Raw genomic sequence first — 26,637 nt, forward strand, 5'->3', positions numbered from 1 at the left:
AGAAGGCAAGTTGTTATCCACTCAGTTGCTTTATTTATTTTATTTTTAATAAATAAATATTTAATTACTTGCAACACGGTCTTAAAGGGAAGAGAAAAATCAGACAGATTGGAAGAACAAAGTGAACACTGATGCTTATTGAAGCATACTGCAAATTCTTTCAGCAACTGTCAAAACCATCAGACAACATGATTTGCCAGCAGTCACTGCTTAAAATGGAAAGACAACAGCCCAGTCCAGGAGGAGACAGGTACGATTTCACCACTGGGAAGGCCGAAGTCAAAATTCATATGCCAGCTCTGCAATTCTTCTGGCTACAAAGGAGTGAAGAGACAGAGCAGGCACAACCCGGCATCACAGCATCAAACTCTAATTGAATACGGGGTGGCACTAACAAGCTCTGAGGAAACTTCTCCAATCTCTCTTGCTTTAGGGCACCGTGACGGAGCCTGTAAGAAGCAGGCTACAGCACAGAAAATTGTGGTCAACAAGCTCAAGCAACTCATTTTCATGCTGAGCAACAGGAACAGGCTAAAAGCAAATACATGGTTAAGCCACTATGAAACAAAACAACAATGCCAGGAAAATGAATTTCTCTTTCCAATCAAGTAGTGCTGTGCCTATGTTCATTGATGAATATACAAGTCAGGACAAAAGACTAGATTAGGAAATTAACACTGATGTGAAATTCCACTTCTCTGGATGGAAGTAAGAAAGGGGAGAATCTCTCTAATGCTGTGTTTACAAGAAATGCCAATTATTTTAGTTTCCTATGTCACCGGTAGCCCTCTTCAAAACAGATAGATGATTATGAAGTTGCCTTGCTCAGTGTTTTTCAGGTCATTTTCACCGCGTTTGCATGGGTCGTCAGCATTATTCTACCTGTATTTGCCAGAAGTCCAGCATTGTCCTCCCACTGAACCTCAAAGCTGTAGAAGCAGATCATGTATTCCAGATCCATGAGTATCACGACCAGGCTGTTGAGCTGATCAGCCAGCCAGAAATCTGCGAAGCCTACCTTGTGGAAGGGAGCAGTGAACACTCGAAACTGTCAGGGAAAAAAAAAGGAATAATTCATGACGTAGCATCAAAGACATCTAAATGCAGTGGCAGGACATCACAGAATTGAACAAATATGGAAATAACAGAAATGCTTGAAGATTTATTGCTGACCTTTTGCTCCTGCTGACAGAAAAGATAACTGTCTGCTCACTTTTAGTGCGAATAATGTTCCTGCTTTCCTCCTCCTGTATACAACTATTCATGTCCCCCCCCCACCTTTTTGTGTATTTACTAGCAGAAGAGCCCAGTCTCCTCCAACCAAGCTCTTTGACAGAAACTCTTTGTCTCCGTGGAAGAGCTCTACACGGCTCCATTTCTCTGGTGCTCCTCATTTTGATCATCATTTTGATGTCTGTCGACATCTTCCACACTTACCTTCTCCCTCACACTTAATGTCAGTTAGATTATAGACCCTCAGCATAGCCATTAGTCTGATGATTGCTTGGTTTACTTAACACATTAGTTGTTCTTTGATGTTAGAAGTTGTAAGAACGAAGATTGTTACTGCTGGATCTCCTAAAGCCTCTAGCAGGGAAAGCGTTAAAGAAAGGGCAGAGGAAATCCTATTGACTGTCAATTAGGCTCCCCCTCAATCCCAGTCCACTTCCCCTCTAAGCCTTAACAGCAGTTTTGCTACTTCCAAACCAGGCAGTTTTCATGGTCCATTACCTTTGATTACAACTCTCTCTACCCGGTTAGTTATAGTTACTAACAGCCAATTTCTCAAAGAGCCAGCACCATCCTGTAGTTCGGAGATTTATGAACCTTTAAATTAATGAAAGCACAGGCTAACACTGATCTTTTATATTGCTCTCCTTATTAACTTAAAGGGCACACAGCTCCAGAAACCCAGGAAAGGACTGACACATTCCCATCAGCTTGTAATGCCAATTTAAGGCTCTGGTCCTAAATTTCAAAGCCAAATAGGGGATTAAGATTTAGTGGCATAAAGCAGATATGGATCTTCACCCAGAAAGCACCGTGCTCACATAAGACAGCACCTATTACAAAGGCTGAAACAGGGCCAGCCGTTAGGGAGGTCTGTCCTTAAAGCAGTCCAGCTGCAGAACAGGTCCTGCAGACGTAGAGAAGGCACACCAGCCTTCCTTTTCAAAAGGCACATAGTCCTTTTTACCAACTCTCCCTGATACTTGTTATGTGTTTCAGGCCATTTTTTTCTGAAACAAAGACCAATGAAAGCAAATGAAACATGAAAACAGCTTTACAGATAGATCTCCCTGGGAAGAAAAAAAAAAAAAGAAGAAACTAATAAAATCCACATTGTTATTTAATTTAGGGAGAGACACTACCCAATGACAGCATAAAACTTTTAAGAGAGTAGAAAGTTTCCACCTAAAGGTTAGAGCAGACAACGAGTCAGCAGATATGTATGTAGCCTCGCCAAGGTACTGGTATCTCAGTCAACTATCCTCAAGAACCTGAGCTGCCATTTGAACCCTCCTAACCCGACACATCAGGCAGTGGGGTTTCCGAGTGGTGCCGTACGCTGCCTGGGCACAGCTGGAGTTGCAGCCCAGCTACCAGAGGGTGCTGGCAGCGGAGGGCACTGCCTGCTGGCAGGTACCACAGGCAACTCCTCACTTCCCAGCTGAGAAGTGTCTGCAACGTCGCCCAGTGAAGACGGACCCCAAGAATAAAGTCATAAAATACCAAAAGCTGGAGTTGAACCTCGGTTTCAAGTAATGTGTTGCAATTATATATCAACAGTTCCACAACCCAAGCACAGACTTCCTGGTGCTGATTACTGCAGTTTTAATAAGTGCTGAGGCAGTAGACATTTGAGCTAAACACTTCCTAGATTTTCACCTCTCACAGACAGGCTCCCTGCAGTTGTTTCGCCATTTCGGCGCCCTGCAGAGAGTGTGGGCATGCAGACACTGTGCCATCCCCCTGCGCTCGGATCCGATTCCTCCCGGTGAGCCGCTCTCCTCAGCCTACACAAACCTACTCATGGGCTTCTCATCCGGCAGCAAAGGGGCAAAGAACACTCACCTAAGTACGCAGGCAAGAAAGAAGAGCCTGGCATGGGAATTAAACTTACTACAGGCTAAATAACTTTTTTCACTCAGAGGAAAATCAATTTCAATGTAACCTGCAGTCCCTCAGGGATTAGCAAAAGAGATCCCACTCATCAGTACCAACAAACAGTTGTTGATGATCATGAGTGGATGCAATAAGCCTCCAAGATCCATCAGGAAATGCTACAACACACTAAAGTATCCTCCTGATTTGGTTCTAGAAAAATTGAAGGTGCCAGTAACACTCTGCTACACCCGATATGTCAGACTTCATTTTGACTGGAAATGAAACATATCAAGCATGTGAAGAAAAACGCTCACCAAACCAAAATTTGTGTGAAAAGCACAGTTCTAAGAACTGCGCTATTTAAAGCGCCTTTCACCCAGATAGCTGCTGGCAACCGCGCGGAGAAATAAAGTACACCCAGCTGGCCAATTACATACAATAAAAATTAAAAAAGCCTAACAGCTACTCTTTATGTGGTTTGTCTGGCCTCTTTTTTTTTCCCTTCCCCCTTCCGCATTACACACAGTCAGAAGTACTGTGTCATTTTCCACCATTAAGGTGATCTTGCATTTTGATGAAGCCTTTTTCCCCCAGGAGACTTTGGGAATTGGCCTCTGCACACTCAAAAGTATGCCTGTATCGCAGACTGCAGCGTAGTCTAGAGATAGCTGGGATACAGCAGGTACTAGAAACTGCCTAAGAGCTCTGTGAAGACTGAGAATCTTACCCTGTTAAGATATTTAGGTAAATTAGCACAGATATTGCTCACACAGTTAGAGCACTTCCAGTGCTTCCCCTAGCACCAAGGGACAGCAGTAAGACTAATGAGGCGTGGGACTAAAGGTACATCTATGAGAGATGTTGGAATGCTGAAAGGCAAAAAAAGGAAGAAAATGAAATAGTAGTAAGCTAGCAAATCAAATAACAGAGGTAAGTGCACAAAGGTTAACTAGCTGTGTGCATACCTGCACACACGCTTGAAGCATGATTGTACGTTTTCATCTTTGTCATGTTCCAGATAAAGTTAATTGTTTTAATTGGCATTAAAATGATTCTACAAATAACTCCAGTCAGCCAAACCATCTTCCGCCTGATGCTCTCTGAGCAGTTCCAGCAAGAATAAGGTGTTGAGGGAACCAACTTGATTAAAGTCAATTTAAAAGGGCGTACAGGGTGGGGACGAACGTGTGAAACGGCCATTTGGGAAGAAACTGATAAGTCATCCAACAAGTTTGAAAACTGTTCTTTTGGAGCTCCCACCTATAACTGGAACACTGAAGTAGCACGCATATTTATGTTGAATTTACCAGATTTATCTTACTTAGAAAACAGGAGCTGGGTCTAAAATAAATAGTTTAAGACCACAAACAGATTTGCTGGAAAAAAAAAAAAAACCACCCATGAACATAATTCTAAAAGCAGTAACCTTTGCATGGCTTCCCTCTCCATCAGTGAACCCTCTCAATTTTGGCACTCACCCAAGTTTGGGCTGAGGAGCATCCATGCAGCCTTGCCTTAGAGCACTCTAACCCTAATCAAACTGTTTCACTACATTAAGGAAAAACAAGCAAAGATATCCCAGTGTTTCTATACGTGCAAAAGTGCGTACACAGCTGTCTATAGGAGGATTAACAAGTAGCTACCTGCAGTACAACGATAATGATAGACTGGTACAAGCAAGAAGTTTGCTTCTGTAAACCCATGCTCAACAACCATTTGCAGTCAATACCTTATCAGGTCTGCTCTGTGAATACACTGTGGTATAAGCATTTCTCTTTCCTGAAGATTAGTGACGCTTGTATATATTTAACTGCTACTAGTCAGCATTTTTTAAAAATTCATTTATTTAAATCAGGTTTGAGACTTACCAACAGTTTGAGCAGCCAAAAACGGGACTTGTAATATAAGGTTTTGGTAGGGTTGATGAGAAAAAGCAACATGAAGCCGTACAAGATGAGTGGATTCACCTGCATAGGGATGTAGGTGAATTTACCATATATACATGCCAGCAGGCTCAGGCACCACAAAACCCCCAGGAAACCAGCAATCTACAGAAAGAAAGAAAAAAAGCAGAGGTACCTTATGAAAATATAGCTCGGAAACCTACAATGAATTCTCATTATAAGAAAAGGGAGAGCAGTGCTCAATCCTGTAATCTAATCAGACTTCAGCAACTTCCTCTTCTAATTGTATTAGAACTCCTTGCCAGGAAACGGTGCAGGGTTTATCCTCCTGATATGCCGCACAGCTCAACCACTCCTACAGTCTATTCTGTTTACCTCAAAGAGATGTTGATGGGACAAGTTGCTGCGGGGATTGAGTTCGAAGATGAGGACGTGATTCACTCCAGCCTGTCTCCAGCCATATGTGTTGATACCCAGGAGAAAGAGGAATTCTATCAGGAGAAAGCCACCTCGATAGATTCTCACCAGTGGCCACACATTTGGTCCATCTATAAAAGCCACACCTGCCAAAGACAAAAATTAAATTACCTTAGCGATAGCACAAGTCATGTCACAAAGCAAACCTGCGCTCCACTGATTTATGCCGGTGCTCAGATGCTCGGCTATACCCCGTGAAAACGGGGTATGCTCATACGCACCTGCATATTCCAGCAAGTGGAGGACTTTTTGCCTAGGCTGTCAGAGGATTTAGGAGTATTCTGGGGAAAATTCACTCTCCGGCTGCTGTGGTCAGGTCATTAGCAGCATCTCATGTCCCCTGTCGCACACTACAGGCACGAGGGACAGCACTAGCATAAATTGTGACCATACGCACTGAAATGTTCTGGTTTAATGGAGATTAAATCCCAACAGACAGATACACAAATACTTCAGCTCCCCACAAAACCAAGAAGCACCATTTACAGCATTTAAAACAATGCTAAACTGTGCCTAATCACTGAACTCAATACAACTGTAATGTAATACATATTCATAACTAGCAATATAATATCCAGCCGCACCCAAACAGAAAATCCAACATAAGGCAGCAATACTGGAAAGCCTGTTGATTCCTTTGTTCAGTCTTCATGGTTTTGGAAACAAATTTGATTAATTTCAACCAACAAGCAGCCTTATACAGCAGCAGCTTTCTCTAGCACAAGCCCCTTTGCAAAATACTGTCCCTTCGTTGCCCGGTATGGGTTTTATGATAAAAGCACAAATAAAATACAGTTACTTGAACGCTCAACTTCAGTTTCATCGAGTGTTTCTCACCCACATGCTTTTTAAGAAGGGAAAAAAAAGAATGCGCAGTTTTACAGAATTGATGCTGATAATTTATTCCCGCAAACCTTCCTGGCTAAATTACAGCCCCACGTTTTCCAAACTTTTCTTCAGAGAAAGCACATCCATAAGAAGTTTCATGTGTTCAGCATGTATACTTTATACTACAGAAAATTATGGAGGAAAACGGGGCAAGGAACAATGACTCAAGAACTGTTGCTTTAAATTTAAAACCCAAAGTGACTATTGGCTTCAGGCAAAATAGAATCAAATTTTGGACAGAAACGACAGACACTCTGAAGAAGCTTAAAGAAATGAGTCTTAAATATGGAATTGGAAAAGCAGCATTTCAAATTTTAATCTGAAATGACCTGTAGACAAAACCAAGAGAGATGCTTCCAAACAGGACAGAGTAGCCCCAAAAATACTGAATAAGAAATGACCAGACACAATAGGATGGATGTGCTGCTTGAGAGAGAAAACCCAGACAAAGATTTATCCTGAGGTGAACACAGTTGATATTACTTCCATAGCTAATGCTCGCTAATCTTATTTCTGGACTCTCAGGATAGTAGAGGACCATAATTGCAGTGTGGAACAGCAGCTGGTTCTGGAGAAAAAGCAGATACTGAACAGTACAAGCAGGTGAGATACTAACACACAGAAGCTAAAAGCATTTCTTTATATTCTCTCCTCTGATACAAAGACCCTATCCAGCTTCGCTTCCGCAGTGCAGAGGCTAGATTTGATTCACTTCTTGTGTTTCCTAAATGAACCATTTTCTTCACCACAGCTGAGCAGTTTGACTGAAGACCCTCAAGGACCCCGCTTGCAGGGAAGCGCCCAGCAAAGGTGTACGAGGTCTCAAACCGGAGTGACCCAGTCCAGCGCTCTGTACTACAGCACCAAGGCAAAGAGATTTTCTATTCATATACTGTTTCCACTTAAATCCCATTCAAGCAAAGTCCCCTCCTAGAGTCAGCAGGTAGGTGACACATGATCAACTCATGCCTTCAACAAGCGCAGGCTCTGAATAAGGTGCTCAGAGAGGAAGATGACCCTGGTAACAAGCCCAATGGCATCACAGCTTAATTCTCAAACAAGAGACAGGGTACTACTGCAACAAGAGTCTTGAGATGTAGCACTAAATCTTATAGGTTTCTAGTTAATAAAGCACATGCCCATTTCCATGAACTTTCAACCTCAATTACACACTACCTTGGCACCTAGGAAAGCTGACACAGAAACAGTGAGGCCTCAAAATTTGTATCCTTTAAAGCGACATCCTTGTGGGATCCACCTGTAGCATTTGCAGTCTTTAATAGGCCCCAAGTTATTATGAACTCATCTCTGTAAAATGGTGCTGTTCCAGTTTTAAAGTTAGGCGGTACAGAAGTGATTTATTATTAGAAGTCATGTTCTAATGCTGTTTCACAGATTCTACACATACAACACTAAAATCCTATCTTGGTCAATCAAATCATAAAAACAATTTGGCAAAAGTATCATAGGGGTTAGCAAACTAATATCCAATTAAAAACAACCACTTTGCAGTTAGAATACAGTTTTTACCCAATATCTGAAGTAACGTACAGATACCAGATCATGTCTGCTGATACAAACATACCTATTATTCACACTAGTTTAGTAACATCTGCTTCAGAGATATAACCATTTTTATGAATTCATTCTCACAACTGTTTCACTTTTTCATTCTTAATACTGAGAGATAAAGCAAACAACTGGCTTCAATCGTATTTGCATCTCACACAGAGATCAAGCATGTAAGCTACAGAAAAAAAAGATACGATGAATAAAGAACAGCTTACACACATTAAACGGACCCTTCACACAGAAGGGTGAACTTTCTGCCTCTACCACAGCAAAACCAAAAGGAAAGCACTGCAAACAGCTTCTCAAACGGAGGAATTCTATCCCAAGAGATGGCTGGATCCAATTACAAAAACATCTGATTAAAAATTCTTTTAAGTCAAAAACACAGACATGGGCTTTCCCTAATGCAAGAGCTCGTATGATGATTTGTTAAGCCTTTTCCTTTGTACTGCTTAAGCAAGTTACAACACTACTGAAATCACAGACACAATTAGTAAAGCCGCTTGTAATTAAGCGCTGTATCTGGATCTACAGCACTAACATGGCTTTTACTCTAATCAGAGTCCAAACTCAGAAGGTGCAAAGCAGAATAAAACCCAGGCCTGAGATATGCAATAATTTATTGTAGCTTTTAAACAATCTTGCCAAAATCTGCCAACAAGAAAAAAATCAATTAATTCAACTAATAGGCACCAGGCATTGAAATCCTAGAAATTTCTACATGAAAATGTCCTGAGCGGCATGATGCTCACATGGCTCTATGTCTGGTCTCATTCTCTGTAGGGAGTCAGTACCATGCAAAACTTAAGTTCTATGAGAAGCTCTCTAAAGCAGGAGAGGGCTGTGCGCTGACAGAATGATAACAGAAATCTGGCTTTATAGATGGACGTTGTACCTCCAAGAATATTCCTCAAAGATTAAGGAGGAAACCAGGAGAACAAACCATAATACGTTCACAGTCCAAAAATCTGCGTATCTAACATCTCACGACATGTTTCTGAGCAGAACTAGTAACTCGCAACAGTGGGATCTGACTCAGACTGATTTAAACCAGCACATCCCGACAAACCCAGTTCAGCTCCAGGCCCTCACTACGTGATGAGAACATATCCATACCAGGGCTTGACAAACGGGTGCAGCCAAAGATACCTACCTGAAAGTATGACAGTGACGTTCAGTGCAATGAACAACCCACAGAACAATCCAACCCTGAACGTAGTCCAGGCCGGTACAGGCTGTGAACAAAGCAACAGTGGAATTAAGGCAGGCTAAACAGGTGATCAAAGTCAGATTAATTTTCATATTAAATTTAAGATCAGGGATACAATGTTCTGATATCGGATCACACTCTTCCTCTTGAAGTGAGTTTTTTTTAAACTGAAAATGCTACATAATATTCTTGCCTATGTGGTTGCTGTGTTGAAACAGAGCTTGCACATCTCAACACCCTTTGAAAAATATTCCAGACCACACAAACACTAAGCATATGTTATTATTAGCACAAATTTCCTTTTACTGTTTATCTCATCCCTTCATTACCTTGTCTGCATGCATTAGGAATAGTAAGTAAGCTATTTCCAAATCTCCCGGAACTAAAGCAGATTATGTGACCATGCCCCACTCACAATTAGCGAAGCATGCTCACATCAATTATTTTCACTACTTTGTTCAAATGTTGAATCTAATTTGGTACCTCGACAAGCTGGAGAAGCAGATTCGCTACATAACTCAGTCTCTCACCTGAGCTGCTCCTAAGGGTGGAACACGCAAACGTTTCATAGCCTTCTGTCTGTCTCCATCTTCCAACTCATTGGTCACCACTTCCTACGGAGATAAAGATATACATCACAGAAGGTCATTCTAATGATAAGCACACGGTACCGCATTAAAAGAAAACACAAAAAGCAGCTGATTTCAAAGTTACGTTTGAGCCCTGGCTCAATACTCTTCTAATACACAGTAATAAATATACGAAAAGCTCACCACGCTGCATCACGTTACTACACAATACAAGCTAACCCGGCGTGAGCTTTTCAGAGTGAAAAGTTACCAGCTGAAAAGAACACACCCAAATTTATGTAAGCAGTGCCAGAAATCAGTAGCATTTCAAAAATCAATTAATGGTTGTCTTGGTGGTGAATACAAGCTATAGAGAGGGCAAAACCTAGTAGGAATCAGTAGTGAACAAGAAAAGATAGTTAGAAGAGGAGCAGTGCCCAGACTAGCATCTTTACCTCTGTTTCGGAGATAAGCTGGTTGATCTTCTTGCAGGTGTAGAAGGGTGCCACCTCCACCTCGGCCACCCGCCATTCTGCCCCCCGCGCCGTCTCCAGGTTCTTGTCATGTTTCTTTAAAATTTTGCGGAAGCCGGTGAAGTTCAGGTTCTGCAGATGAGGAAAAACAGTTACTGGCTTTTAACCTCAGTCAGCTCCCAAGAAAGTTAAATGGTTATATTTCCAGTGCTAGCGAAAAAGGAATAGTTAATGAGAAGAATCAAAATTATTGCATCAATTGTCAGGAAGTTTTTGAGTTATTACTTTATTAGAAGTAATACATATGCCTTGCAAATAAAAGAAAAAAATGTGGGACTCAAGGGCATAAAAAGAGGTAACTTATTTGCAGGGAACTACCTAAACCTCATGTTCCCTGAAAAGTCAAATCACTGCCACGTTCCTCCTCAACGCAGGAAGTGACAACATTCCTGATGATATCTCACTGAAGATAAATAACCTGTGGACATACTCAAAGCTTGTATGCTTTAGGTTATTTCAAGACACGCTCCTTCTGTCTGGGTACACCTTACCACATATGTCCCATGTACTGCAACTCGGAAGTGGTCCCTGGATTAGCAGTAGTTGTAATGAGCTCTTAACAAAAACATAAAACTGCAGAAAGACTATGTTTTGTCCTACCGTTACAAATCCTTCAAGGGGTTTTCCCTTCTGAAAAGGCTCGGCTACTGACTTCTAGTTTCTTTGAACTTTACATTGGTTTCAAGTCAAATTCTCCAGATAAGCGCATTATAGAAGGGAAATCCCTGGAGAACACAAAACTTTCACAAGTTTTAAATGCTGCACATTAAATCCAGACAAGTGCATCTCCATAACAGCATCCTTTTCCACAGAGTACATTGCATGATGACTGCAAAACTAGTTTAGGCTTGCAGGCGTGGGAGATGTAACTCCCTAGTCTGTCGAGATAAGCACACGATGCTGCATTAAAATAAGAATTAACGGTTGATTTTCAAGTTACATATGAGCCCTGACCCAACCCTCTTCTAATGCACAGTAACTAAGACAGGCAAAGCTCATCACACTATAGGCAACTACTGTGAAAAGATGCATTTTAAATCCTGCATTTCATTATACAGAAAATACCACTCAAAAGACTCAGCGTTTCGTTCAAGCAACAGCAGAAACGCAGACAGACCATGGCAAGATTCACTTCTAACAAAGCTTAGAAAGTAGCTTAGAAGGAAAAACGGAGAAAATAGCAAAATCCAATGCCCTGGGGAGAGGCGCCAACTACTCATTGAAATTATTTTCAATCTAATTACGCTTAGAGTGATTTAATACCAGACCCCTACCATATAGGTGGGGAAATGAGGCTAGGGAGACAGGAGCAGGAAGCCAATGCATTAACAACCTGCATTATTGCAGACAAGAGACTTTAATTACTTTCTATTGGAAAAGCCAGCATTCCACCCCAGGGAGAGCAGATCACTATTTCAGAAATTTGAAATGAAAAATAGCAACAAAACAATGATTTTGGTCAGAGATTTGTCTGTAGCCTGCACTAAAAATCACATTATCTGCCATGTGTGCAGTAACAGCCTAACTCTGGTGTGCCTTGCCCAGTTGGGGCATGGTTACATCAGGCACCCTAGAACCTCTCCAGCAGCATTTCATCCCCTGGCTGCAAAAATTCTGCAACCTCAAATTGGTGCAGGATAAAACCACTGTTGGTTACAGCGGTACTTTCTGACAAGGAACACGCAGTGAGGGAACCGTGAAACAGAACAGTCAAACATCATTTACCTAGTCAGATGTTTTGCTATCCTTGCTGTTCGCAATGCTTTTATTTGGCAAGGGGCTTTCTCCAAGCCTGCCGTCTATTTCTGCTGGATACTAATCAAATCCATTGAAGTGAAGCAACTAATGGTATGTTTTGTCATTAAAGGTGGAAAAAAAAAAAAACCCGAACAGTGCAACTTGCACAATAATATAATGCAAGAGCAAGTAGAATCAAAGAGTGGACTCAAAAATCTTTGCTCATATACAGGTGTATTAGGAAATGCACCAGCAAGGCAAATGCATAGCAGTTTAGTAAGACCAATTCAGCCTCCATTATTTGCCCCATGAATGTACTATATTGTATACAGTATATATGTAAGTAAATACTATATACTTAATTTCTCAAGATTTGTTTGTTCTAAAACACAGTATTTCAAATAAATTTATTTATATATGTACACAGTCTAGAATGATATATTGCTGTTAGCAATAAATTAATTTTATCAGAAGTTTAAACTTTGGTTTAAACAGTAACAGCTGCCATGGAGACAACATATAGTTTCACTTGACGTTTGGTTTGTATACCTTGGGAATGAACGTACACAACTTTCACACTTGCTAAGAGACCGAGGAATTCACTTCACATGGATTTTCCTCGCTTAGTAACCCAACTCAAGTCTTCAGCATTTCATCAAAGCCATAGTTTGATAGTTATAATGCTGCTGTTGACTTCACTTTACCTCCTACATGAAAGCCTCAGGTACATCATCTTCCCACCAGGTTATTGTTTTTCTTCTACAAAATTGCAAGAGCTTGAATATTCCTAGTTCTTATATTCTAAGTTCAAAAGTGATTAAGGGTATTTTTCTGGGATTTCACTTTATGTCTGTTTTAGTACTTGTATTCCTTGTCTTCAACTTCAAGACCAATTTGAACTAATTTTTCTCATTCTCTCTTTGAGGATACATTGTAGAAAGAAGCTCTGCTCCTTTTGGAAAATGTGAAAGCTATCAAATCCAGATGGTTTTTACATCAATAGTTAGTATATATACAATGGACCTGGACTTACGGTAATGAAAATATAAGTGTGCAAGATGCCTTTCTTCACTGATGAATAGTAGGAAAAGATTTTCCAAAGGAATGACCTATGTCATCCCTTATTTAAATTCTTCATCAAGCCTCAGAAGTGAGTTTTTGTAACTAATGGTAAGAGCTTTCTTTTTTTTTTTAAAAAAAAAAAAGTGAAGAAATCGTAGCAAGCAATACTGCTACGCTCCATTCATGAAAAGCTACAGAGATTCTACCTTCCCCAGGACTTTGAATTAGAAACTATCTCTAACAGTTAGAGGGCTTTATTGAGAAACTCATAGTTTCCAGACACGTGCTCAAAGACATAACATCAGTTTAGGAGAGGCACAAACACTCAGAATTCTGGAAGAATTAAGTTTTGTCCGTACTGGAGAGTAGTATTCAAGTAATTCTTACGGTGAATTTTGTTTAGTAAAATTCTCCAGTACAGCACTGGTACATCTAAATACAGATGTAGTGAATTTAAGTTCAAACACTCTTATTTAACAAGCTAAAAACTCTCACAGTAAGACATTTAAAAGCATTTCAAAGTATTTAACACTAACGAGCTAGCCCCGCAAAAAAGATCTTAACAGTTTTAGATTTTTGTTTCAAGGTTTTTGGAACAGAATCAGTGTCTGCAATATTTACCATGGCCTTTCATGACAGAAATCCAAGTACAACTAAAGATTTGGTTTTTTCATACTTCAAGGCAAACGCGCCTGTATCCTACAGAATTAAAAACATTTCTTTTTAAATGGATGTTTTAACAAGAAATTCTGATATAGCAAGGTCACAGTCACTACCATGGTAACGCCAAGAGGAAACAGTATGTTAGCATTTCAAGTTTCATTAAAAACACTAGATAAAAGAGCTTCTTCCCCAACTTGCCAGCTCCAGCCCTGCATAGAACAACACGCTACAGAAGAAGGAGGTCTCAATGCGACTGCATGTTCTGGCCACACCTGGGCCAAGGGTGCTGGGGTCAGCCAGCCCAGAAAAGGAAGAAGGAGGAAGGTCCTTCTGCAGGTCAGCTTAGCATTTCTAGCTCAACAAAAAGCAAGAAGGCGTAGGCTGCTAGCTGCTAGGCATCTGCCTTTTCGTTAAAAATGTTTAGGGAGCCCAAAATAAAAAAAAAGAAATAAAAAACTGGTTTGAATGAGGCAACTCAAGGATACACAAAGCACAGAGCCCTTTACACACGTGGCTTTGTAAAACCACCTCTTTTTGCAGGTACCTGATAGTTCTGCAGTAAGATGAGGCTGAGGTAGAGCTCGCTGAAGGCCAATTTCAGATCTTTGATATTCCTGTGCTGGACACGCTCTTCATGGGACAGGTGGAAGACCGGCTTTCTGCGCCGCTGCAGCGTGGAAGCCCCGCTGGCTTCTTTCTGTGCATCCAACGTTGACTGTAACTCAGTCCGAAGAGTAGTAAACCTGCGCTGAGCTTCTGCAAGCTTTTCTGTTAGCAAGGAAAGGAAAAAGTCAGATGAGTGGGTAGCAACTTGCCGACCGATCTCGAAAAAAGCACAAGTCAAAAAAGTAAGAGTTACCTTTCCTCCGGTAACGTGCCTGTAGGTTAAAAGCACTGCATTGAGTAACCTATGGCATGGCCTTCCCCCCACTTAAATTCAACATCACTGAATATTTCTCTTTTATCAAGCTGCTTCTCGTTAAAGGTTTTAATGTATAACATACACACTCTCAAAAAAAAAAAGCCATTAATTCAGATAGGTGTTAATTAATATATTTAAAATCAAGGGGCTGTCCCTTCAGCACGGACTAAAGCAACATTAGAAACAAACTCAGACCTCTCAACTTCCACCCCAGGCCTGATTTCTAGAGGATGCTCGTACCAGGACTGTACAAATACCCATTAGGGATGGAAGAAGCTCAACCTGCGCAGCTGCCGCCTGTACCTGGGGGCTATAAACCAGCACGGGGACGCAGGGTCAGGCCTCCCCACACTGGCAGAGCCAGAGGTGGAGGCAGCCAGGCAGATAGGGTCTCGTCCAAATACCAAAGCAGTGACCACACGTCTGCTCTGCGCGCAAAGGAAAGCCGCTCGCCTTTCTCAAATAAAGCAAACGCACAGAAAGCATTAGAATAAAAACCTGTTAGACGATATTATGAAACTTGACAGTTAGTAAGCAAAGCGCTTTTCATATCTGTGCACCCGCTACTGACTACGCTTACTATCTTTTTATATGACACCAAAGAAATCAAAGGGGAAGAAAAAAAAAACATACATCAAATGTGACGCTGAATTTTGGAGCTCAGAGAGCAACGCAACCCTTCTGCCAAGCTCCCGGTGACAGACAAACACAGCTTCTGCTTTGATCAGGAGTTACAACACTACTAGCTGCTGTACGTGATCCGCTGTAATAATTTTATGCCTCTCTTCCTCAGTTTAGACTCACACAGGTTAGAAGCATTGCCTCATTATTTACTGATTAAAGGGACCGTCAACCTGAATTTAAATATTATTTTGATGTGCTTTCAGAACAAGTCAGTCTCTCTTCCTCACATCTCAAGTGTGAAAAAGGTGTTCCTTTAAACATGCTGCTTTATGTACTTTCAAAAAACCATCTTTTTGGCTAAATAACTAACTTTTTATGCTAAAACCAGCATAACTGACACCATTATCTTTCTCTTTGTCCTGTACAACTAGCTCCATCCAGGCTTTTTTCACCCCCCTCTACGGTCTCAGTCACAGCTTCGGCGTCTCTGTTGATAAGCACCATCGCAGACCCTGGGCACTGGTGATGCCGAGCAGGTTCATGGTGTTGGAGCAGATGGCTGGGAGCTGGAGCCACCTCCACCCAGCAGGACACACACCACCGCATCAGAAACCACAACCCAAAGTTCTGCCCAACAGTCTCCTGGCTGTCAATTTAATGGTTTTCATTATTATCTTACATAACAACTTAATGGTAATGCTCAGCTGCCCCCCGCAAAGTAAGATTTACTCTTACGGTAGCAACTCTGACCTTTGCCTCAGACTTATTAAATTCTGGTTAATTTTAAGAGCAAAACTCCTCTATAAATAATTTTACTGTGCTCTGCATGATATTTTCCAGAAGGAGAATGCCTTTCCCAACAGAAAATGGGGATCAACATAGAAAAATCAAGTACAGAAGAGCCTGAAACTCTCTACAACTTTCTTAATTATAAACTTTATTAAAGCAAGAGGTTTTAAAAAGACAGGAAAGGACAACTCTTTGACAACTGCTACAGCTGCAGAGACTCCACTGAGCAGAGGCAATGCAGCCCACAGTGAGAAGCGTCTGCCCACAGCCTACAACCACATAATATTTAACACACACAAGGTCAGACTGCAAAAACAATAATCTCTTCCCGTTTTGGGAACTCTGTTGGGAAGAAGTAACAGCTATCTTTTAGAGTAGCTGTTAGAATCAAAAGCCTTCACATAAACGAAACCTACAAGTTCACACTCTATATTCAAATTAACCATCTGGTGATACACTGAGATTTATTTTAGATCAAATTATTAAATAAACGAAGAGTTTAAATTTACACCTTTCCATTGAAAGCACTGTTCCATTGTCCCTATGTCCAGAAAAATCTTAAAATCCATCAGCTTAATAACACAATATTTAAAGAAACATTTTGAAATAGTTATAAAACTGCTGCTGCAGGTTTATGTTTGCAAACCACTATCCATAAAAAAAAGCATCATCTCCAAATGCGAACATTCCTCTTAATTATGCACTGCTGAAGAATCATGTGCTGTCTCCCATACAGCCCTCTCCATTCATAGCAGAGGACCACAGTACTCTGAGGATGAGGCTTTAAAGACAACCAAACCAGTCCAGTAATGACCGGCTGCTCCTGAGAACTGGCAGCCCTGCCACCTTCTTCTCCCTCCTGCGCACTCTATCGCACTGACTCCAGTTTTCCAGTCCACAAGTCATTTCATCTTGTATGATTTTATCATCAAGATTCATTGCAGAAGCAAAATAAGACAAAACGTGTGCTGCTATTCCTAAAACCTCCTGGGGAATTGCCTGGGGAAATGGCAAAGCAGAACGGAAATTAATTTCTCAGTTTGCAACATACTCCAAAATATTTGAAAATACATTCACCGCTATCACTAATTTAGCACTCTGAAAAGTCACTTTTCAAAAAAATACGCCACTCAAAAAAAGTTAGAAAAAAGCAGCACACCTTAGAAACTGGAACCACTCTTGTGTTGCAGCAGTTTGCATGACCTGATGCCCACTGAGTATTCGGCTCAAATGTAAACTTACAGCAAAGGTTAAGGAGAAATCTAAAACCAATGAAGGCAGACTTCAACAAAAATGCTTGGAATAAAGAAGCAGCTTTGCCCCAAAATTCATTCTAGATCCTGAATAAAAACCACTGTCTAAAGTTATCACTTCAACTATTCAATTCCAAGTTGGTTTTGACTCTTTTCCAAGTTTAAAGAAAAGTTCACACATAAGGATCATTAAAAACCTGTAACACCAGGAGCTAGTAAAATTTCCCCTCATGTTCCAGCTTACACGGTCACGGTCGTGATCAAAAGCTGTTTTACCGGCAGAAGGCAATCGAACAGCCCATACTCGTTCACATCTACCCAGCTCAGGGCATTTTAGGTAGGCTCTTTGAGCACTCCTTCCTATTCCTACTTGCACATGTCATGTTCAGTATTTTGCTTACCAAGTTAAAGCCACGGCTTCCTACAAAGAATAAAACCAGCTCCTACATTAACCACAAAAATGTTACTAGCTAAACAGTAGCTCAAACAGGTCCTGATGATGCTGATTTAAAATAAAACAAACCTCACCTCTAGAAGATCCCAAACACAAACCAAAACTGGCCACAAATAAAATTTTGGCACTTGAACAGGCTTTTGTCTGCTGGAACTATCTGAAAATTTTACTGCCATTCTTTTTTCTTTCAAACGAGTACAGATTTTCTTGAGCATAGTCCAAATAATCACAAACTGTTTATCAAAATCAGATTTAGTTAATGGCAGTTTTCCTTCCTACTGAGCTGAGATAACGGTCTGGGGAATTAAGGCTATGTTTGATGAGAGCCGACAACGTGAGCAGGCAGCGAAAGGCAGAGGCATTTTGCAGCAGGCACTCCAGCCCCGAGTGCTCTGGGGAGGAGCTGGGGTGTGGGATCAGCACATCCCTAGAGAACAGGGTCGTCCATGCTCTCTGGCAAACCCTGGGAATGCTCACTGAGGATCCCTCAGCACAGGGAAAGATGACGAGGAAATGAAGCAGAGATCAACAGAAAGCTTAGCTTTCTTGAAAATGAACAGTATTTATTGTCATAACGACAAGCATGTAATAAGCCATATAATAAGCCTATAATAAACAGGATGTACCATGGTCCAAGCCAACACACGCCTGGAGTCACAATAGTGTCCAACATGACATATTTCTGATGTGATGAAGAAGAGGAATCACCGATGGAACATTTCTTGAAGTAGCTTAACATGAATAACCCTAATAACGTGTTTCCATACTATTAAAGTCACGTCGCTCTTCTGCAAATAAAAGACTTATTTTAATCTTATCGCAAGAGATTTTCAAATTACATGTATTCTCTCCTATAACTTTTTGAAATGACAGCAAGCTGAAAAAAAACCCTGCCCTGTATTATTAATGCCATTTTAAACAATGCTGGAATGGGTGCGTATATGTGGGTGCACGTGTGCTAGCAGGTCCTCATTAAGGAAAATTATAATCTGTATTGTACATCTGAATTGACAGAACTTCCTCCACAGAGTCTAGCTTGTAGTACACAGGACTTCTTATTAGATTAGCTGATATAACTAGAAAAGTAAGACAAGTTTCTGAGCATAAAAGCCTTACCTCAGATCTGGGATAGAAACAGAAGATCTCACAGGGAAACAGAACTGAGAACAGCTGTTCTGAGTTAGGTTCATATGAATTGCATATAGAAAAATGGCTTTAAAGTGTAAAACCCAGCTAGCCCAGTAAAACATATTGTTTCTACCTACAGACTGCCCCTTGCCCTTGTCCTGGCACCCACTCTGGCTGTAGCAAAACACCACTGCTGCAGAGAGCCAGAAAAGCTGGCACCGCCAGCCCGAGAGGTTTACTTCCCTAGATGGAGGCTGAACAGAGGCAAAAGCTGCAGTGCACAGTTATTGCATCTATTATGCTTTTAGGTACTCGTGTTCACGACCCAGATTCTGCCAGCAATAAAACAGCTAGCAATAAAGTCATCGCCTGATGGTTATTAAAATGTTTTGCGCAATTCAACTTTGTCTTTGTTACCAGATAAAAATCAGAAATAGAAAAGGCTACCATATTGTGCTGCAAAAGCCTGTTTATAGCACCAAGTTAATAAATCAACATGTTAAGGGAAAGTATAGCAGAAGTCAATGAATCATTGTATCCATATTTAAACCCTCTTCCAGTTGAAAACCCATTTTAAACCTTACCAAAAGAGGCTGAAAACCAGCTGAAGCATAATGGTGGGTGGAACTGGAGAACACTGTTACCAAGCCTTTTGTAGCAATATCAGAGGGTGAACTTCTGATTATCCCATTCTAAAGTTTATTTTCAAAACACGGGGTGGGAAAGCAAACTGTCTCAGGGAAAACAACAAACAACAGCACTTTGAAATACGACCCCTAGGAATCCCTACTCTTACCACCATTACATTTTTACTCAATTTACTAAACAGGATTTTATACACAGCCAATGACAAATTGCTACTGGCTGATCTAGCCCAGAAAGTTGCAAGAGCGTAAGAGCTAAGTGTTTAAAAGTTTGTTGGACGCATCAAGATGGTCAAGTTACCATACACAGGCAAGTCCATGACAGCTATTCCTGCAAAAGCTCAGGAAACACCAGCTAGCGAGCTTAGCACGCCTAAGACACGCACAGGAGACTGTCACCATGGTTAAACTGAGAAACTGTACCCTATATGGAAGCTGCCATTTACGTTTAAGAGCATCTTCATAAAGTTCAACAGGATGCTAATGCAAAGCAATGAAATCACCTGCCCTTCATTCTCCCTCCATTCAAATACCACGGTTTAGCTCCACATCTGTGATTAAACCAGAGCAGTTTCCCATATAAACCTGCCCTATCATTACCTGATGGTAGACTTGCATGACCACTGTGGTTATTCTGAAAGTTTGAGAGCTTCAGACTCTTTTTGTGTTGCTGTATTTTCCACAAATACACACAAATAAGCACCTTACCTGAATAGAAAATGTTGATTTTGGCAAGTTCTTTCTCACAGGTCTGGAAGAATTTCTCTTCAAACGTGGCAAAACACCTTTTCACTGTGTCCTCATCTGTGTCTATAAAACAAAATAGAAAAAAAAGGAAGTTGTAACAGAAGAACATAGAAACAATTTTCTAAGTGGCTGCCATGGAAATATTTCTTCAGAGTAAATCCACCTCCTTTGTCATGCAGAGAAAGAACAATCAAGTCCAAAGGGCTCCAAGGGAACACATATTTGGCTGTAAAAAGAATTGCGCCAAGATAGAGAGGGAAAAACCCGCATAAGAAGAACTGCACCTTGACTACCATTCCCATCATCTTTTCTGATCCTGCCAGTGTTACTGCAGATCCCCCATGCTTGCTTTCCACCTCCTAACCCAGCTTGTGTGACTGCGCCTGTAGGGCCATCCTGGATTACAACTGCTCTTTGTACCTACAGGAATTTTTTTTAAAAAGGCATCTTGCCTATGCTTACAAAGTCACGCACCCTAAAGCTGCACACCAGTGGAAAGGGAACACCATGCCACATTCCCACCTGCCCACTCTGCTGCCTCCAGCACCCTGAAGCCGCCTCTCTGCTGCCATGTCAACCCACCACAAAGCCACACAGCCACTGCAGGGGTGGTCCCCCTCCTCCCTCCCACATCACTTCTGCAACCATGCAGTGAGCCAGCTCAGGCAAAGATGTTCCAACCAAACCAAAAGTAGATTAAATAGCAGCATAACCACCCTCAACATGCTACCGTTGCTCTATGTCAGGGTTAAATTCTTACATTTATCCACCCAGAAGTTGTTCCGCTCTCCAGTCTTGGGCACTGGCAAGTTGTCCAACACAAACTTTAGTGAGACCAAAACTCTTTAACAAAGATCGGGGTTTATCATGGAGGTTTGGTTTTTCTTCCCTGGGTTTACTGTAGCACAAAGCCAAGTGCTGCGTGTTCATGCTGTGCCCTTTCCAGCTTGTCAGTCATTTCCCCCAGAGATGCTCCAGCACTCCCACCATTGCAGTGTGCTTGTGCTGGGATTGGTATACGTGTTCCACCTACCACAGGCACTGGTCTTGAAGAACAAAGCTGGTCATGAAAAGTATTCATCCCAGATTAGCAAACAATTGTATTTAGAAGGAAAGTACCAAGCTTTTAACTGAAGGCTTCATATGACCTTCCAGAAGGACTCACTGGCTTCAGTCATGATTCCAACCTTCTCATCCCTTTTCATCCTTCAAATACAAACGTAGCACCACAGCAAACTAAAATCTGCACAGTGAGTAAATGGGAAACTGTGGGGAAACTACCTTCTTCCTCCCTGGAAAATAAAATCTCTCTGTCATAAGCAAAGTTTAAAGGAAGAGGCCTAAACTATGGCAATTGTCACCAAGTCCACACTTCTCCCTCCCTCCTCTGTGATTGTTTTAACTCTCTTGGAAGAGCTAAGTAAATTCTGTAATTCAAGTCAAAATTTGCAATTAAAGCAGCAATTTGGTCACTTTGTTATTATAAGGAATATAGTGCACCATCTCCAGAAGTGCAGAATTTCGAAGACAGAATGAATTTTCTAATAATTAAGAAATCAGTTTAATGAGTAAAAATTACAGAGTCCATGCTATAATTACAAATTTTAGCACTGTCAATCATCTGTCCCAAATGCTCCTAATTCTGAAATAAAGCAGACTCTTCATACCCCCCATACTTACAGCTTCTGAATTCTCATGCAGTCTTACACACTAGAAAAGGTTAGCATTACTACAAAAAGGAAAACTTGAAATTTTATTGCCATCTTGATAAGGTCAAGAAATAGATTTTGAAATACATGTTATTAAATTGAGATGACAAGTGCCTACAGAAAAGTTTCACTCACTAGCAGATAAACACTCTGGACTGTCATAACAAAGCCCTCTTTTTCTTATAGCATTAATTTCTAGCTAAAACCAACCTCAAAGTAGTATTTACATATCAAATGTAAACTGTTATCATTTAGAATTTCCTGGGTTTTATGTTTACGGCACTCATCTTAAACACCATAACCCTACAGACACTATATTGATGTTTTAGGGGGGTTGTATAGAAAGAGCAAATAACAAAGCAAGCCTGCAGGGGCAACGTTGGAAGAAGTCTGTCTTCTTTTGGACTTTGACAACGCTTTAAAGAATGAAATAGCGGAAAAAAACCCTCTCAATCCTGCACAGATGACTGGTGTTTACAACTCCACCATCCAAGGACTTGTAGAAAAAAAATGTGCAAGGGCTCCAAAGGCTCGCAAGTTTTGGCTCCCAGGGTCCCTTGATTATCCGACGATTATACTTGCAGATCAGCGGCTACTCCCAAGGATGAGGGCTACCTCCCTTGTGCAAACAAACCCCAAAATGACAGGGCTCCAACTCTTCTTTGCTGGAGAAAAGCCACAGCAGCCCGGAGGTGTCATTACACCCCTCCTCGAAGTCGCCGGCCTGACGCAGACTTTGCAGAACCACACACACGTACTGCTCAGCTTAGTGCATCAACAGAGATCCCCCTTTGCAGGCAGCCTAAAACACCAGAAGGACAGAAAACAACTCTGTTTTGGGGCTGGTAATTTCTAACAGCGGAGTTCGCAGCAGTTGCAACACCCTACCCTGGGGCCCTACCAGCAAGGCCAATCTGAACTTGCCTGCGAGAGCCCTAATCCTTGACCCAACAGCCACCAGCGCAGGAGGACAAAACACAAACAGGCGGGTGAAGCAACAGAAATTACTATGCAATACTTAAGATGCAGAGATTTTATACACCAGCTGCCCAAAACTTTTCAAACAACAGTGATCAGGCAGTATCTAAACAGAGCTGACTTAAGGATGGACCTGAAGGGCAAATTCTTCAGCCCAAAGAGTTTACACATCTCTAGCAGAAGAGTTTACCTATAGATCCTTTCTGACATGGGGTAATCATCCTTTCCTGCCTTTAAAAATAAGTCATGTAGAAATAAAAGCACAGGGGCTTACTGCTTTCCTGCTTCAGGAACACCACACCACTTCTGTCATCACTTGTTTCTAGGTTTCAGTAAGTTCACAAAGCAAAAGTAAAACCAAGCAAGTTTTTAAACTTCAGTCACAATAGCTATCCAAAAACAACCAAAAAAAATCTCATTAGGAAGCAGAGTATACTTTTTGTCCATGAAGTCAAGCATGAATACTTCTACGCAATCAAAACTTAAGATAACAAAAAGCTCAGCAAAGCAATGTACTGTTAAACTAACATAATCAATGCCAAATAAATTTATAAATATCTTGTTTTGTACATTACTGACCACCGCAGGAAATGATAAATAAGTGTGTTAAACTGTTTGACTGTATCTGAGGTTTAGAAGAAGAAAACAGGCTTTAAAACACAAACAAACCATTACTGGAAGACCTTCCAAAAACCTTGAGATTAGGAATTCAGGCCTCTATTTCAACCTGAAAACACTGCTGACTCAGAGGAAAGCAAGTTCTATATAAACTATTCAAACCCCTTCTCCAAATGTCAAACACCTTCTTTACAAAAGATATTTTGCAGACCATTGTGGATGCCAACTTTAAAAATCAGGATTCTCTGTGAAGAAAAGGTTTCCCTTTGGTACCATTCCCACTGCAGTTCAGTCATTTAGCTGCAATAATAGACAAGTGCTGCCAAGGCTACTGCCTTTATTTATTTATTTTCCCCCCAAGGCTAGGACAGGACAACGTTTTTGCCATGAGAAAAATCACAGTGCCAGAAACCGGCCTTGGATTCAGAAGCTCCATGACAACAGAAGCTGTTTTTAAAAGGCATCCAGCTACTGCTGCCAAGAAGGGCCAGCGGTAACCTTCCTTTTGTTCTTTTTCTATAGCCCTAGTACTCCATTTACCCTGAGCTCTACGAAGTTGCCATGAACAAGGCTGCCAAGAAGATAGCCTGATCAATATTGCAGCTTCCTGACCTCATCTTCCTATGCAATTGCCTGCTGTGAGTAAAAAAACATAGTAAGCCTGAAAGGGTCTTGCTTTTACTTGCAAAGCCAAGTGGTAAACCAGCAGCAATCTGGATTTACTCCCCTCTCACCACGCTTTCTGGTTTCCAGAGAGTTCAGACGCTGGCACACCTAAAATTAACACGAAAGTTACATTCCTGCGCTGTCCCAAGCACTCATTTCTCAGTGCATCTTTCAAATGTTCATTTAATTTCTCATTTTCTGCAGCTGTAGTATATAAACAAATGATTGGCGTCCCAGGCAGCTCTGCTTACTCCCTTCCATGCAAGAAAACACACAGTAAGTTTTCTTTGTTAGAGCAGTGCCCTCTAAAAGTAATCACTAAAAAAAAATTCCTTCGGTCTTTGTCATGCTGAATTTTAAGGGGAATTCAATTAAAAAAGATTAATTAGCTTTGTTATGAGATCAGCACAGGTGTAGTTCTCTGAATCACCTTCTGTTTGCCACAAAACAGTTTTATCTGAGTAAGGTTATTTCAACACTTCAGCTAGAGAGGAGGCAATTTTGTTTATCAGGAGGACTGCCATCTATTCAGCTAAAAAAAAAAAGTCAAACTCAACATTGACATTAAGCACATCAAATCATACTGAACAGGTGATCATAAGTTTAATATCAGCACCATTTTGAATAGACTGAACTTTTAACATTTTCTATACCCTGTCCTCGGCCTCTTACTAACTAAAAGCCCTGTACACAGGGCTCAAGTAGGTCTGCAACAACAGAACTGTGCTCTGAAAAATTAACAAGATTGTAAAGACAGTTTTCTTGTTCCCAGGTCTACGAAGACAGTAGCTGCTTATACTTCCAGGCTCAATGGCATATTACAGAAAAAAAAATAAATTAAAAAATAAGGCCACTTTTATTACCACTCTCAAAATTCTAAAAAAGTGGGTCACTAGAATGAAAATGTGTATGTGCCTCCACACCCCCATCAGCTTTGTCCATCTACCCAACCATTACAATTTTCTAATACCCTTGACAGTTCTCCAGCACCAGGATTGTACGGTTTTCCAACCTTTGACATGGTACAGGGAAAAATTTTACACCTAAAAATCAAACTGTGTGGTTCACAAATGCAAGGACGAAGATTACCTTTACACCTCTAATACGTCATCCTCATGTTTACTGGGGTATTTTTCCAAAGGAAAGGTTCTTCCGCAAGGCAACTCCCTTCCTCACGACAGAAAGCTGCGCCTGGGTCAGCTGCAAATTGGATCACTCGCTAAAGGCTTCCAATCAATTAATTACGCACCATGCATTTTCATGTCCAATCTTGTGGCAAATAAAATTCTGTATGAGAAAAACTTTTAAGTACTTAAAGTATAGATACAGAAATTTCTTCCTAGGACATATTCTTGCTATAGGAAGAGGAAGGAAGCCAACTCTACTTGCAAATAAGCAACATTTGCATTCATGTTATTCCACCTTAACTTCCAAGTTGCAAATTGTACATACAGATGTAATGGTGTGCATCTCTCTTGGAATTTATTTCATCAACCAAAAAGTGGACCTTGAATTAAAATACTATAAAATCAGCAAGAAAGAAGCTTCACGCACTAGTTAATATTAAAAAAAAACCACCGCAAAAACTGAAGAAAAAGACCTACTTTTATAAACCATCACGGATGAGCTGGTCAGCTCCCCACTTAATGAATGCTTTAGCCCAAATTAGATTTGGTTATTAAATTATTTCCCTAAATCTAGTAATAAAAAATGACCACTTGGAGCAAATGATGTTGGTACTGCCTGCACACACAGCGTTTATGTGTAAGTAGGGGAAAGAGGAGAGAACTGTTGGCTGCTGGTCACCAACACAAGTTCTCTCAAGTTTTCGTTCACCATTTTGTTGTTTTAACAATTAACTCAGAATAAATGAAACCTATTTCAAAATACCTTTAGAAATTATGATTTTCAGGTTGGTAAAAGTTCTGCTTCCTTATTTTTAGATTGTATCACTGAAATCTTACAAGGAAAGCAGCCAGATTCTTGTAAACAGTTTATTTAGCTGGAAAGAAGGAACAACCTCCACAACATGCCTACAAGCTAGATATCCAATCAAGTGTCTACTATAAATTATTTACATTTTTGACATTGTAAACATAGATTCTAAAGCAATGACAGAGCCCTGGTATGAATTTCAGGTGCAGAAAAAACAGGCAATGCAGTAGCCAGATGTGAGAAGACAGCTGTTGCCCGGCTGGCTGCCTGCGAGCTTTGTAGCTCAAAGAGTGTCAGGTTTTGCAGTCTACAGGGTAGCTGCACAGTTGTTCTACAGGTTCACTTCTTTAAACAACTATCTAGCACTCATAAGAAGCCATTTTGCAAACAAAGAAGGCAGCAATAGTCTTTATCAGCTATTACAGGGAAGTCACTAAGGCGAGAGCG

The 26,637-nt window shown here is 40.9% G+C and overlaps 1 protein-coding gene across 1 annotated transcript in view; it reads right to left on the bottom strand.

Annotated features, from left to right (window-relative positions):
- XPR1 (xenotropic and polytropic retrovirus receptor 1) overlaps window positions 1-26,637 on the bottom strand; it is a 102,937-nt gene that overhangs the window by 16,087 nt on the left and 60,213 nt on the right. Inside the window, exons 2-9 of the mRNA XM_009892838.1 lie at window positions 20,246-20,347; window positions 14,268-14,491; window positions 10,184-10,333; window positions 9,690-9,773; window positions 9,103-9,184; window positions 5,388-5,575; window positions 4,977-5,156; window positions 883-1,048 (exon numbers count right to left, since the gene is read on the bottom strand). Coding sequence (XP_009891140.1) covers window positions 883-1,048; window positions 4,977-5,156; window positions 5,388-5,575; window positions 9,103-9,184; window positions 9,690-9,773; window positions 10,184-10,333; window positions 14,268-14,491; window positions 20,246-20,347 — 1,176 coding nt within the window. The remainder of the gene's footprint in view (window positions 1-882; window positions 1,049-4,976; window positions 5,157-5,387; window positions 5,576-9,102; window positions 9,185-9,689; window positions 9,774-10,183; window positions 10,334-14,267; window positions 14,492-20,245; window positions 20,348-26,637) is intronic.

Source organism: Charadrius vociferus, unplaced genomic scaffold (assembly GCF_000708025.1).
Source record: "Charadrius vociferus isolate BGI_N301 unplaced genomic scaffold, ASM70802v2 scaffold39, whole genome shotgun sequence".
Lineage (NCBI taxonomy): Eukaryota > Metazoa > Chordata > Aves > Charadriiformes > Charadriidae > Charadrius > Charadrius vociferus.